This window comes from Propithecus coquereli, unplaced genomic scaffold (assembly GCF_000956105.1).
Source record: "Propithecus coquereli isolate 6110/MARCELLA unplaced genomic scaffold, Pcoq_1.0 Scaffold1, whole genome shotgun sequence".
In the NCBI taxonomy this organism is placed as follows: Eukaryota; Metazoa; Chordata; class Mammalia; order Primates; family Indriidae; genus Propithecus; species Propithecus coquereli.
Genome location: NW_012133857.1, coordinates 20240283 through 20254924, shown reverse-complemented (window position 1 = coordinate 20254924; position 14642 = coordinate 20240283). Strand labels below are relative to the sequence as shown.

General features: G+C 55.1%; 1 protein-coding gene across 6 annotated transcripts in view; it reads right to left on the bottom strand.

Annotated features, from left to right (window-relative positions):
• Positions 1-7909: 7909 nt before the first annotated feature.
• The window catches only part of FLNB (filamin B, beta), a 137606-nt gene continuing 130873 nt past the window's right edge, over positions 7910-14642 (bottom strand). For 5 of the 6 annotated variants that reach the window (XM_012665415.1, XM_012665422.1, XM_012665430.1 and 2 more), the window contains 4 exons: positions 14404-14580; positions 10324-10542; positions 9045-9248; positions 7911-8119 (listed from right to left, as the gene is read on the bottom strand). In XM_012665415.1, coding sequence (XP_012520869.1) covers positions 7932-8119; positions 9045-9248; positions 10324-10542; positions 14404-14580 — 788 coding nt within the window. In that variant the 3' untranslated portion in view covers positions 7911-7931. Of the gene's footprint in view, positions 8120-9044; positions 9249-10323; positions 10543-14403; positions 14581-14642 lie in introns of all 6 variants that reach the window. The other variant, XM_012665408.1, reaches the window with a different exon arrangement.

Here is a 14642-nt window from a genome sequence, read left to right as displayed (position 1 = left end):
CTAAGCGGTCTTGGGACCCAAAGGGCTCCCAGGCCAGAGGATATGCAAGGAATAGTGGTGCAGTGGGCCCAGGGCTTCTGTAGATTCAAAAATCTGCGGAAGCACAAAGGTGGGCTCAACTAATCTGCCCGGGGGATTCAGAAGACTTCCCAAAGGAGGCGACGTGAAATTTGGCCAGCAGAAGGAGGGGCAGGAGGAGCGTTCCAGGTGGAGAGACCAGAGCGTGCGAGAGCCTGGACGTGTGGAGGTGCCCGGCCTGCCTGGGGGACAGTGAGCCAGCTCCGGGTGCCAGGAGTGAGGGGTGGCGAAGGATGAGGGGAGGGAGGGGACCGGGCCTTCCTACCAAAGACCTGGAACGGCAAGATGGTGGCGGCCCTTACCCACGTGCCAGCCGTACTCCCAGGATGACAGGATCGGGTACCGGAACTTCTCCTCTGGCTTCTGCCGATACCGCTCCCGGAGGTACTGGGCCCGGCCTTGGCCGTCGTGGGAGATGCCTTGGAAGAGCAGCTGCAGGGTGCTTGGGGGGACCTGCCTCATTTCTAAGCCCTCTGGCCTGGTCTGGCCTGCTGGCCCCTGAGTTGTGCCTCTGTCTCCCTTGGATGGGGCACCCTGGACACCCACTCCCCCGGACAGCTGGTTCTGGACCCCCTTAGTCTTTGGCCGTCCGACCTGTACCTCCTTGTAGTCAAAGTTGCTGGTGGCAGGCACCGGGCCCGCTACCAAGGCTGACCTGAATGGGGCCTGCTGGAGCTGCTTCCTGGGCACAGTCCCCTCCTTCAGGTACTTGTGGCCATATTTGATCTTCCAGGCAACCCGGGCGGCTGCCTCCTTTTGGATGCGCTCCTGCCAGCGGGCCTCGTTCTGGGTGGTCAATGGCTCCCTCATGGAAAGGGGGGAAGGCAAAGGAGGGAAGAAAGATTCTTCCCATAGCTCTGCGGCTTGTGTTTGGGTTGCTGGTGCCTCGTCTCCAAGGATACGTGCAGCCAATGAGGGCCAGGTTGCCAAGGCCCTGCCAGAGAGGAGGGGCTGGGCTGCCCAGGGGACTTGGGCCACCCGCGGGCAGGACAGACCAGGCTGGAAAAGGGAGCAGAGCCCAGCCACAACCAACCCAGTTGCCAGGCAGGAGGCCTGGTCCTTGGCCGGAGGGACCCAGGGCTCAGGCCTTTACCTTCGCCCCCAGGGGTCCCTGGGGTGGTGCATGGGGTGCCGCAGCCTCCATTCCATTCAGCAAACCCCACTGGACACCTGCTGTGCGCCAGGCACCTAAGGGGGTCCAAAGAGAGGCCCGTCTACACCCCTAGGAAGCTCTGGACACGTGGCGGAGAGGTTTGCCATGGGTACTCCGGCTCCTCAGACGAGACTCAGCTCTCCACTTGCTAGCTGAGCGGCCTCGTCTGTGCAGTGGGATGAGAATGGGAACGACCCTTAGTATTGGGAGGATGACAGGAGACTGGCGTATGAAACGCTCGGGTCAGTGGCTGGCACCGAGGAAGCACCCCACAGACGTCCGCTGCAGCTTAGCCAGCGCTTGCCAGTGCCAGCTGCTCTGCTGTGCTCTTCGTGCCTTTGACCGCCCTCCTTGGTGACAAGGGTTCTCGTGGCTCTTTCTCAGTGGGAAATTGAGGCTTGGAGAAATGACGTGAGTGCCCCAGGTCACACCACTTGTATGCCTACTCGGTGCGGACCTGGTCTGCCTTCGCTGGAGTGCACCTACTCTGTGCCAGGCCCTGGGCGGGGGGCCTTTCTGCATTGTCGCACTTAACCCTCACAGCGATTTGCAGACGGGCTGTTTTGCATCACTTTTCTAGATCAGGCAACGGACGAATCCCTGGAATTGACTCCGAAACCCATGTCCATGTGCTACAGACACAAAACTCTCCCAGGGAGTGTGAAGAGCACCTGAGTGAGGCACAGGCAGGGCGGGGCAGAGGAGGGCCGAGCAGATGCCCCAGCAGCACCACAAAGTCAGCTGTCCCATTCTCACACCCTCGGCCTCCCTGGCCAGGGCCCTCCAGGGGTGAGTGCCAGTTAGCAGGAGCTACCCACAATGCCCGGGGGCCACTTGCCTTTCCACTCTTTTGGGTGGGCCCTCATTTATTCATTCAACAAACTTCACTTGCTCTTGGCCCTGTGCCAGGTAGTGAGCCAAGTACAAAAGGCAGATGAGGAGGGACAGAGTCATGTGCTTCCTGCCCTCAGGGTTTCACAGTCCAGAAGGCAAGACAGACTCATAACCAGGTTGGTGGAGGGTCAGGGAAGGCTTCCTGGAGGAGGTGCCCTTTGACTGAGACCTGAACTATGAACATGAGTTAGCCAGGCAAGGAGTGGGGGAAGTGTTGCAGACTGGGACCCCCGGTCTGAAAGGCAAGAAAGGCCACAGCTGGACAGATGGCCTTCTCTGCCTCAGCCTCCCCAGCTGTAAAATGAGGACAATGAGGGAGTTTGGGAAATGTGGGAAGATTCAGCTCGGATTAAGTGGAACAGCCTGGGCCTAATGTATCTTCTTTTGAGCACTCACAGTTGTCATTGGCTAACCCTTCGAATCCAGGCCCGCCGACCAGCCTGTAAGCGCCGATTGCTCATTCTTTCCTACTGCCGGCCGACCGTGCACACGGAGCTGCGAGTGAGTGACGTCGATGAGACGTCCTGCCCTCCCAGACCCTGTGCTTCTTGTGCACTGTCCCGCTCAACACCCTTTCTGTACCTCTGGGGCATCTCCAAGGGTAGTGCCTGGCACACAGTAGGTGCTCAAGGAAATGAACAGGCACGCTCCACATTTGCTCTGTTGCAGGGCGGTGGCTGGGCTGAGGGAGGAAGGGAGGAAAGTCAGGAATTGGCCGCTGGGGGAACGGCAGGACCCTGGGGTCATATCACGGAGTGAGTCTGATGCCTCTCTGACCCAGGCGGCCCCCACCCCCAGGCTGGCAAGTCCAGGTGCCCCGAGAGCAGAGAGGGGAAAGGTGAGTGTCCCCCTCTTCGGGGCTGGCACCTTCCCCTCTGCAGGGTCTACCTCACCCTCGGTGCCAACGCGATTCACGTGTCCAAAGCGACCCCTGGTGGTCACTGCGACGACGACAACCCTGGGCGGCCGTCCTGCCCACGTGGTGGACAACTGCCCCAAGAGGGGAGGAGGCTGGGAAGGTGCAGGGCTGCCTTCCAAGGGGCCCAAGGGCGGCCTATGGCCTACTAGGAGAGCTGCCTTTGGATCTTGTTCTGTGCCTGGGAGCAGCACACAACTTCACGGGCCTGTTCCTAAATTCAGACTTGCAGGGTTTCAATATAGCCTTGACCATTATACTACCTGTGTGACCTTGGGTAAGTCACTTAACCTCTCTGAGCCTTGGCAAACTCTCCTGTAAAAAATATGATAATAAGATGGAGTGCCTAGCGTTAGTGTTACTTAGGATGCTAATTTTCTTACTCATAGTTGACTAACTCATTAAACCCCACCAAGCAATCCCTGCGAAGGTGCAGGGCAGCCCCCAGGCCTGTCTCTGCCTTAGGCCTGTACTAAGGGACAAGAACAAGCTGGAATGTGGGCTGGATGCATGTGATGCACCCTGTTTTCCTCCCACCTTTCTAGCCACCAATGCCCCACTCCTACTGACAACACCCAGCCCTAGCCCCAGCCCATGACTCTGTCCTACGCCGCCTCTCCTAGGACTCAGTACTGGTGTCCTGAAAGTGCCCCCTCCTGGACTATAGATGCTCATGCACAGGAATCATCTTAGTCACCTTACACCAATAATAGTAATTTTGTGAATTCTTACCATGTCCTGGACACTGTGACAGGCTCTTTATGTGACTTTTATCAGTTAATTCTCAGCACACTCCATGGGGTGGGTCCTATTACCCCATTTCATTGGCGAGAAAACTGAGGCACCGCTTTCTGTGAGGGTAAGTGACCTGCTGGAGGTCACAGCAGGGCCAGGATTTGAACTCCCAGCCCGTGCTTATAACCACCATGCTAACTGGCTTCTTTCTCCACAAGCCTCTCTTCCCCTCGCTGGGACATCCCTCCCACTCTGCCTTGGAGAGCCACATCTCCCTAACACTCAGGCAGCCCCTCTCCCAGCTGCTCTGGGTTGGACAGGGTTTACCCTGGCCAGTTGGGACAAAAGTACTGGGGCACAGGGGTGTTGAGGGTGGGGAATGTGTCTTTCTAAAGTTAGTATTATCTTACAATGGAAACTTCCCATTAGTTTCCCATTTTACAGATGTGGGCAGTGAGGCACACAGAAAGAATTGCCTGCAGGGTCTCAGCCGGTAGGGGGCAGTGCTGGGATTAGAATCCAGACTTGAACCTGTAGCGTGCTACCCACTGCTCTCTGAGAGCGTCTCATACACTAGGTTATTCTGCTGCCACTGAAGCAGGCCGCTTGTGGCTGGCATTTCTGGGACTTGGCACCTCTGCCAAGCTTTCCTTCTCCTCTGAGATCGCCCCGCCAGGGTTCAGCTTTGCCCTAAGAATGTCCACTGCCTGGAAAGGGAAGGCAGCCCCCAACAGGGAGAGGCCAGGGACAGGCATGCTGGTGCCTGGGGAAGGCAGTGGGTCACCATGTGGGCAATAAAAGGTTTGCAGATTTTTTCCTCTTTGAGCTTTGTCCTGGGGAGATAAGCAAGTCCAAAATACCAAACACACTTAGATACGGGTGGATATGTGTCACAGGTCAGGCTCATAAATTCTCCACTTCCTGCCTGCTGTTGAGAACACTGGCAGAAGAGAGAAAAAGGGTGTGAGTCCCCATGGGCTTGGGGGCCCAGACAAAAGCCTTATCACAAAGCGGAGAAGGATCTCTTTGTTTAAAAAGATTCCTCCCACCATGTGTTTGGGCAGCATCCTTAGGACAAAGCCAGAGAAAAAAATCGAATCCAGGCTTGCCTTGAGTGCTCCCTCCAATGTGACATTTTTACTCCCTCTTCAGGTTATGATTTGCTGTTGTGAGAAGAAAAGAACACGCGTACAAGACATATTTCTGGGCAAGAGCTTTCATTAGTCAGATACTCTGATTGCAAAGCCCCTTCCCCTTTCAAGTTAATGGAGACTTGGAAAGACTCCATCCCTCTCCTCGACCCTACTTCCACCAGGCGCAGAACTCAGGCTAGAGGGAACTTCAATTACCAGTCTCGCTCCCCACTTTAAAATACAAACTTGGCAGGGTGACAAGGATCGAGCACTCATTTTGCCGTTAACCTTTACTCTGCTAATTTTTAAAGCTGTGCAATTTTCAGGGGAAATTAAGTCCCTATGTGCCCTACTCATTTTACACCAAACTCATCAACATGTGGCTTTCAAGGCCCCTTTGAAGTCCTAAAACTAGACATGTGGTCAAGGGGCTCAAATGTTTAAGTGCCTTGGAAACAAAGAGACATGTTAATAAAATGTTTCCTTCTTGGCAGCACTGCGGGTGCGTGCTTCCCTGGGTTGCAACCAGAATCTGTAGGTGCGGGGAGAGGCCGCATCTGTGCTTACGAGGGGGCAGGGTCGCTGCAGGGCGCTGCTGTCTGCGTAACCTCCACCGGTCAGGCCATCAGCCCCTAGTAGGAAAGGGGCAAAGTCAACCAGTGACAATTGGAAAGGACCTGGCACTACGCCTGTCCAGGGTCAAGTTTCAAAGTTTCAAGGTGTTTGCACAAACAACAGCCAGTTTCCACGGCAGCCAAGCCCAGGCGCAGATAAGAGTTGCCTTGTGGTTCTAGCCATTGACCAGTAGAGAGGCACACGGATTTCCACCCTGAGGTGTCTTTGATGTCACAGGTGGCACTGCGTGTTAGTGGGGAAATGTGCCCCTGGGTACCGCCACCTTCGCCCCATGCAGGGGACCATGAGGTGCAGGCCCAGGTGCTAACACACAGCTCCGGCACAGCCCGTGGAGGAGCCTCGTTTCTAGCAGGTGTCGGTCACAGATCCCTGCGGCTGAGACTCTGACGGGGAATTGTCCCTGCAGCTCCCAGTGGGAGTTCATCTCAGAGAGGTGGGACAAGGCAACTTCCCCAGGGCCACAAAGCCAGTGAATGGCGGAGCCAGCTTTAAGCTCTGGGGTGCTGATCCCAAAGTCCACAGTCGTAACTTAGAAATGCTGCCTCCCCCAGCAGAAACCAGTCGGGCTTGCAGGTGGAGAACTCGAGGCTGCCCTGCACGCTGTGGGCGAAGCCAGCACCGTACAGCGGCCTGGCCAGACCCCGCTGGCAGAGCCTGAATGGACTACCCACAGCCCACGGACCTTCCTGGGCTAGGAGTCCAGGAAACAGGCCTTCATGGCGCAGGCCACAGATAAGGGTGCTCCCTCGGCAGGAGGGCAGACCTCCCTTCCTCTGCTCTTCCTCCTCCCACCTCCGGAGGTAAACAACTCGCCATCCTGATCAGTCTCCCTTCCCTGCTTTTCTCTCCAATCCTGTCCCCAGTGGGAAGGCTGGGGTCCCAGCAGGGACTTCCATCACATGGACCCTGCCAGGGGCTCAGCTGGGGGCTCCTGCTTCTGCACAGAATAGCCGGGGGTAGAGCTCCCACTCTAGGGGCAAAAGGGCCGGGCCCAGGAGTCTGCAAACATGTCAATGCAGCACCCGTGTTAGTGCTGTCATAAAAGGGTGTCGCAGGACTGCTGTGCTAGGTACACTCAGGACTGTACGTACATTCTAAGCGCATTCAGCAACCAGAAGCTCTTCTTGCAGAAAAGAGAGAGAGAGAACGGGAGAAGGAGGAGACGATGGTAGCATTCCCTGGAATGAGAGTTTGCCAGTATCATCTGGAAAAAGCACCCCCACCCCCTCCCCTCTGCCCCAGCCTGACAAAAGGAGGCCAGGATCACCACTGAAACAAGTTGCTAACCTGTGTCCTTTCAGCCAGGGGCTGGGAGAGCTGGCCAGAGGCTCAAACCATTTACTCAGAAGCGACACCATCCAAGAACGCCAGGGGAACTTTACGGAGCAAACATTTTATTTAATAAGTTATAAGATACAATTTACAGTCGGCATTTGATTCCAGTTTGGCTGCCACGTCCCAGCGCCCGACGCCTGTGGTCCTGTCACACCAGGCTTCGGGCTGCTCCAGTTTGTGAGCCTCGCGGCGAGGGCACCAGCGCGCGGCCCGCCCGAGGTCCCTTCCAACGTTCCGGTAAGACTCACCAGGCTGACAAACGTGTGTTAAAACAAGGGCTCCTGTTGGTTAAAAGGGGTCTCTGGCCAGTGGAGTGCTGCCCGCCACTGCGGAATTTCCTCAGACCAAGTGCCTGAAAGGGACTTGAAAAACCAGAGCACAAATATGGCTGCCAGGCTGGGCACGTGATCACGCTGCAAGAAGTAATCGTCCTAAAGAGGGGACAGGCACCCGATGCCATTTAGGCCCGTTTGCCACCATGTCCACCACCGTGCCTGTTGAGAAGTGTAAGAAGGCCACAGAGCATGGGGACTGGCGATGAGTAGTGTTACGATGCTGCTAGCTACCTAAGAGCCTCTTCTTACAGAATACGGGCATATTAAGTCGGCTTTAAGCCATCTCCCGGGCTAGTCATGACCTAAACTAGGTCTCTTCTTTCCCCTGCCCCCATTCCTCTAGCCTTGTTTCATCAATGCTGAAGAGTGAGTGAACCAGTAGCTTAGTCTAGCCAATTTCATTTAGAAAATGTCAGTCTTGCCCATGTGCTTGGTCCGTCTGCAGCGGGTGGTCTCTGCCGCCAGGAGTTCCACTTTGAACCCAGTGTGCTGGAGACCTTCCCAGCCCATTGAGTGAGCTTGCATTTCTTAAGATTCCCCAACAGGTCCCTCCAGAGTCAAGTCTAGACTTACTTCTGGAGGCACTTTAGGACAGCAGTGTTTTAGGGATGGGGTTTCAGACCCACAAATAGGCTGGAGGACTTTGTATAAAATGAATTACAAACAAGCAACAAAAGCAACCACAGAACTCCTCCCAGGATTTGACGAAAACCATTTTAAGGCACCGTGACATGAAAGGGGCTGCCAGGGATGTGTTCCTCCCCCCACTTGACAGCCAGAACGTAATCCCCCCTCTCCTTGACGACGTATGTGACGTTGTATTGCTGGTTGCCTACGTGCTTCATGGAGACCTCTTCACAGGGGGTGGTGGGCCCGTGGACCCCGATCAGCAGCATGTTGGAACCTGGGAGGCAGAAAAAGGTGGTTACTCCATGCGGATGCACCAGGGCAGGCACAAGAGGCGGGGATGTGGGAGCCAAAGGCGGCGAGGCCAGGTACTGCCTGCAGGTGTCTGTGATGATGCTGGCGCCCCTTGACAGTGGGAGTGTGGTGATCACACATAGAGCCTCACAGAGCCTGAGGGGTGGGCTCAAACTGCTACCCTGCTGCTTTCTACCCGGTGACCTTGGACATGGAACGTCACTTCTCCCTGCCGTAGCTCCCCCATCTGTAAACAGGGAGGGGCAACGGCTCCTACCTCATGAGCTCGTCGTGAGGTGCACAGGAGGTACAAATCAAGCCCTTAGCACGTGGTGAGGGCTCTGTAAGTGTCGGCTCTTATAACAGGATCTTCGCATTTACTCTCACAAGAACCTTAAGGAAGGTACTATTATTTTTATTTGAGAGAAGAAGAAACTGATTTTTTGAAAGAGATTTAGTAGCTTGTGCAAGGGCACATGGCTAATAAGCTTTATGAATGGATCAAGTGGTAGAGCCAGGTTTCCAGCCTAAGTGTGGACGCCAGAGCCCGGGCAACTGATCACTGACACCCAAATAAATACCCGAGTCCAAACTGCAATTACAGCAATCTGGCAGAGAAGGGGCCAGGGTACCGATTCAGTTTGCCCGTCTGTAATGGGGATAACGCCAACTTTCCTATCCACTCTGAGGTCATGTGGAAGAATCGAGGGGCAAAAGGGAAGAAAATATTTAAAAATATTAAAGCATAGAACAGAGTAATGGACACGGTTACTTGCAAATGGCTGGGTTCCATGGAAGGTGGGCACTGCAGGGAACCTCAGCAGGGAAGGCCAAAGTGTACCAAGGCGCCTCAGGCTGCCCCTCCCCACCCTGCACCCCTCCTCCCCCAGCAGGCCCACGCTGCCTACCGGCTTTGCTGCAGTCCACCAGGAAGGAGCTCTTCTGGCCCACAAAGGCCTTCGAGAGCCCTGCTCCCTTGGAGGTCACCTTGCTGGCGTCTGAGGATGCCTTGGGGATGGCGCTATAGCAGGTCTCCGTAGAGGACCTGGTCACTGACTCCACCAGGATGGAGGAGGTCTCGTTGGCTGTGCCAGGGCTGACCAGACGCTGGCCTAGGACAAGGGAGGAAGGGAGGGAGGAAGGGGGGTGTGAAATGCCGGTCTAAGAGGGGTCTCTCAGCCAGAGGACAGGCCAGTGAGTGCCCCTTGCAGAAGCCCCAGAAGAGCCTCCGAACCACAAGACCTGAATACAAAAGCCACCACACCCATATCTCATACCCATAATGTCTTCTAGACCCCCTGGGGCCCCACCTCACACAACTAGGATCTGGCTTTCTGGGCAAATGGGCAACTCTGGCCTTGGCTGACAAGGCCTAGAAATATACCCCCATATAAAGAAAGACACGCCACCCAGTGGAATTCACATCTTTCCGTTTATGTAAAATACTCCATGGGCCAGGTGTGGTGGCGCATGCCTGTAATCCTAGCACTCTGGGAGGCTGAGACAGGAGGATCGCTTGAGGCCAGGAGTTTGAGGTTGCAGTGATCTATGATGATGCCACTGCACTCTAGCCTGTGAGACTCTGTCTTAAAAAAGACTCTATGTAAAAGCAATGTAAAAGTTTGGGAGGACATACAGTATCAAAAATGATTCTCTACACTAGAGGATGATTTTTCTTTCAGGATTTTCTAATTATCCTGCGATGGATCTTCACTCCTTATGTCACACTGAATCATGACACGTGGAAGGGACATACCACAATATTTACGGTGGTTACCTATGGTGGCGGGCTATGAGTGGTTTCTAGTATTTGGTATTTTTTTTTCCAGTGTTTGGAGGAGACACGTTTTTATAAAATTTAATAATTTGGATTATTTTAAAAGTAAAGGTTAGAAATGAGGGGATTTTTCAGGCTCTGAGCTAAATAAATAATAAGATTTCACATGTGAAAACATTTCTTCTTTTCTGTTAGGGACAGAAAACCATCTAAACATGCTTTCTCTCCCCCACACTGCGGACTCATTGTATAAGTTTCAAACACAGCTCTCTGACATATCGTACTATTTCTTGACATTCAAGATCTAAAGTGCATTCAACATATCTAAAATAATCCACAGTTCCTATTGTTATTCTCACAAGACTGGCTCCGCAGGGAGGAGGAATAACTCCCAAGGAGGAGATCATTACCTGTCACCTTGGCCTTGAAGGGACTGCCCACGATGTGGTTAGGGCCGCCATATTTGACACCGATCAGGTAGTTTCCGGGAGCCATGGGGGTGTACATGACTTTGTACCCTTCTGGGGTTTCCTGGCAATCCATTTTAACCTTGGACGGGCCTTCAATGGTGACGGATAATGTCCCTGGGCCTGCTCGGGTGGTGTTGATGAAGAATTCGGACTGGATACCTGAAGAAAGGAAGAGGGAATGCCGTGTTGATGGTTTGCAGGGAGGGGGTATGTGGAGTGGGGGCTTTCCCAGGAGCACTTACGCAGTGGTGGGGACACACACTGGTCTCACGGAGGGCTTGCCTAATGGTGTGGGAATACGAGCTCTGAGCTCCTGGCACAGAGAACCTCAGGCCCTGGGGGTGGTGGCTCCCTTTCCCAGGCTGAGACAGGAGCGTGGCTGACATTTCGCCCACAAGCACCAGGCGCCTGGACACCCTGTTCTCTCCTCTGGGCATGAGCCCGGGCTGCGGGCGAGAAGCCTGAGTCACGTTGTGAGCCTGCGTGCTGCTCCGGCTGCCAGGGTCCAGATCTGCCTCTGGGGGTGGGGGAGGCGTGGGCCCCTCTGACCTTCCCTTTCTCCTCCGGGTGGACGTGGAGAAGCCCAGGAGGCCCAGCGTCTCCTCCCTTCCTTCTCCTTACCCCTGACACCATCTGAAGACTGGCACAGCCGCTGCGACCTGCTGGCTCACCCAGTCTGCTATGAATACCAGCAACAAGCGCAGGAACCAAACAGCAGCTCCTGCTAACTGAGCACACGTGACCACGGGGCCCCAGAGCCTGTGCTGAGCATCACTTTACACACACATGGCATAGGATCCTTTCACAAGTGACACGGAGGCTCAGGGAGGTTGCCAGTCATGCCACACAACTAGAAGGTGGTATAGCCGATCTGAACCCCGTCTGCATGGCTCTGGTGCCAGGCCTGTCTCTTGGCCACTGAATGGACAGTGGAGCTGCCTCAGATGCCCTAACTGCAGCCCTAAGACACCTGACCTCTTGGCTGGCCTGGTGAGGGTCTCTGGCACAGCCAGCCCACCCCATAACAACAGGAAGGCCGGGCCAAAAGAGAGTGCCAGCCAACGACCCCAGAGGCACTTCTGCCCGAGCCCACTGCTCCACGAATCCTCCCCTCCCTCGGCCCCCTTTCCAGTCTAGAGGGGGTGAGGTGGTCAGTGGGGGCCGCTTGGGTGTGCAGACACCAGCTGCGTGCCCGTGACAGAGCCCTCCATGGGCATCCCTGGCATAGCTTCCCCACGCAGGGCTCTGCGTTTGCCAGAGCCTGAGACACTGGCCCAGCTGAGAAATATTTTGGTTTAATTATAGCTCCCAGGCCAGAGAAAGAATTATTGTTCTGGTTATCAATGAAACAAAGGAGCTGCTATCATGCAACCCTTAAACACAACTCAGCTGTTTCTGGAAGCTCCTGGGGCTCCTGTCCCAAGGTTCCCCCCACTATCTCACCCTTGTCAGGGTATCTAATCTGCACGGCCAACAGAGTCAGGGGGCTGCGTGGGGAAGGGGTGGGGTTGGTGAGCAAAAGAGGATGCCACGTCCAGGAAAGCAGCTCACCCTTTAAGGCGGGTGAGGGGGCAGAGGGAGGGAAGGAGGTTCTTCTGGGTATACCGTGAGCATACCGGGACTCCTGGACCATTTCTGCAGGAAAACTGCTCCCAAGAATCTGGAACTCCCTGGTCTAACTCCCAACTTTTCAACCCCCCTCCAGCAGAGAGACCCACCTCAAATTCCCCACATTCCCCTGCTCCAAAATCTGCAGAATGGACCATTTAAAGCGTGAGCCAAGAGATACAGCAAACCCACCCACAAAAACACAGGGAAGTTTGCTTTGTTCAGAAGGTCAGGATGCTGGGCCCTTTGGCAGCCGAGCACAGATACCTTTTCATTCCATTCACACTGCAGCTGTGTAATCTCAGAATGGGTATTTGGGGAAAGGCTTGGGAGCGAGAGGGCTAGAAAAACAAGACGCCTTCCCCGTGACAAGAGCAATATTTATACAGGATTTGAAACAGGCCTGCTCTGTACCTCTCCACTCCTGGCTGGGGGCCTCCCTGCAAGACCAGCTCCTTCTCTCCGCAGCGCCCAGCACTTGCAAAGCACAGCCTGAAACCCGTGCTTCCACGGCGTGCGGACCGCCAGGGGGAAGCGGGAGAGGGCCCCGGCACAGCCGGCGCGAGCCAGCAGGAGGGTGAGAGGGATCTCGGCCGGCGTGGGGCCGGGGCCAAGGTCTGCTGTGTGCTCCAAGTGCTAAGAGGACCCCCTCTGGGTCCTTGATGGTGGGTGGCTTGCCAGGGGCCAAATGCCTGCACTGTTGCCTAGAAACCACTCCAGGGCAGCTGGGAGGATAGGGGTCCTGGTTTAGGACACCCCAAAAGTGGGTCAGGGGTACAGTCACTGCCTCTGGGTAAGCCAGCCACCTAGGGAGGTGGCAAAGCTTGCGAGCTGAGGGCACAGGGACTGATTCTCGTTCTGCCTCCTCCCAGCTGAGCAAGTTGGGAAAGTGACTCAACCTCTCTGCGTCTCACTTTCGTCATCTGTAAAATGAACATCACCAGGGCAAAAAGATACTGTGCCTTTCACGAAGGCAAGCCGCTGGCCCGCAGGCCTGTGAGGAGCGGACTGGATTCACCTGGACAGCCTGGCAGCACTCATGCCACCGCTGTGGGTGGTTCTGCCAAGGCCACTGCTCTGGCCAGAGTCCTGGGCAGCATGCCAGCCCATCAGTCACTCCGGCATCCGGGCAGGGCCCCTCAGCCACTCAGGATACTCGCTCCCCAGGGCCCGATGCCAAGTAACCACAGCCAACCATCCCCTCGCCCGTGGGAGGCGAGCCTGCTCCACCCACTCACCTTATGGTGGGGGGTTAAAGGCGGTGCACACACCAGGGACCTGAGAAACCAGGACCGGCTGCATTCCCAAGAGGGTCCAAAGTAACACCAAATGCAAACGGTGTCCCAGTGAGTCCACACGTGGACTTCCCTGCAGAGGAGCCTGAGAGGACAGGGCCCCACCCGGGGAATCCGCCATGACACTGATGCGCGGGACACCACCCAACACCCACCTCCAGGGGACTGTTCAAATAACTGCGGTTCGTGGTAGGAATACTAGCTATAGCAACCCTAAAAGGGGTAAATCTGTGTATTTTGAAACAGAAAGATCTTTAAGATGTCAAGGTAAAAAGGCAAGCTGCACCAATATAGGCGCGATAACATTACTGCTGTAAAATAACAGCAAAACTTTGTGTCTGCCTGTCTAATGAACCAACTAGCTAACCAACCCAGCAACCAAGACCAAAGACAGACAGATCTTCCCTAAAGATCCTCCCTGAACTGTTCGCAGTGTTTACTCCTGGACCGAGATGGGGGAGGAGGCAGACACGGAGGAGCTGAGTGAGTTTTACTTTATATCCTTCAACTGCCTGTACTCTTTACAGTCAAATGTGCCCCATCTGTGGCAAAAAATAAAAATACATTGTAACAGGTCCAAAGAACTTCAGAATCTTTTGACCGTTTCAGTGTTTTCTCCTCCTCCATTAGGACCAGAGAGTAAAGAGGAGGAAGAGACAGGCCACGATGGTCTTACTGCCGCTCGGTGTGTTTCGGGGAGCCCAGCACCCTTAAAGGAAGGGTGGGTGGATAGGAGGCCTCCCGGGCGGCCCACCAGATGCATCGTGAATTCTGTGCAGGCAAAGAAATCCTCAAAATTAATGGCACTGTGCTGCGTTCCCTGACCACCAGCATCCTGTCCCAGTCAAGAAACCTGGCAGGGGAAGACATCGGAACCACAACAAACAGTAACGAGGTGTGATACCACGGCCATCAAGCCCTCACTCTGGATTTATCGCAGGTCAAACCACATCTTCCAAAACAACTCTGGACAGCAAGAGCCTCCAAAGTGTGCACTGCTGTTCCAGTTCCCCCGGGGAGTGTGTATAAAAGGCTTCCACGGCGCCTGAAGCTTTCCATCTGGCGTGGTCCCTGGACCGGCTCGGTTAAGACTCGGAGAAGAGGAGCAGCGTGTTACCTGTGGTGCCCCCCTCGAGCCCTGCACCGTAGGCGGACACCAGGGCAGGGTTCCCCGCTTGTCCGGGTTCCCCGACACGCACTTTGAAGGGGCTTCCCACCACGTGGCTCCCGTTGAACTTGACATCGATGGTGTGGATGCCGTTTTCATGGGGGATAAAGCGAACGGCGTACTTATCTAGGAGAGCAAGCAAAGACACGGTGAAGTCGGGAAACGACCGCTGGGGAGGTAAGGACGAA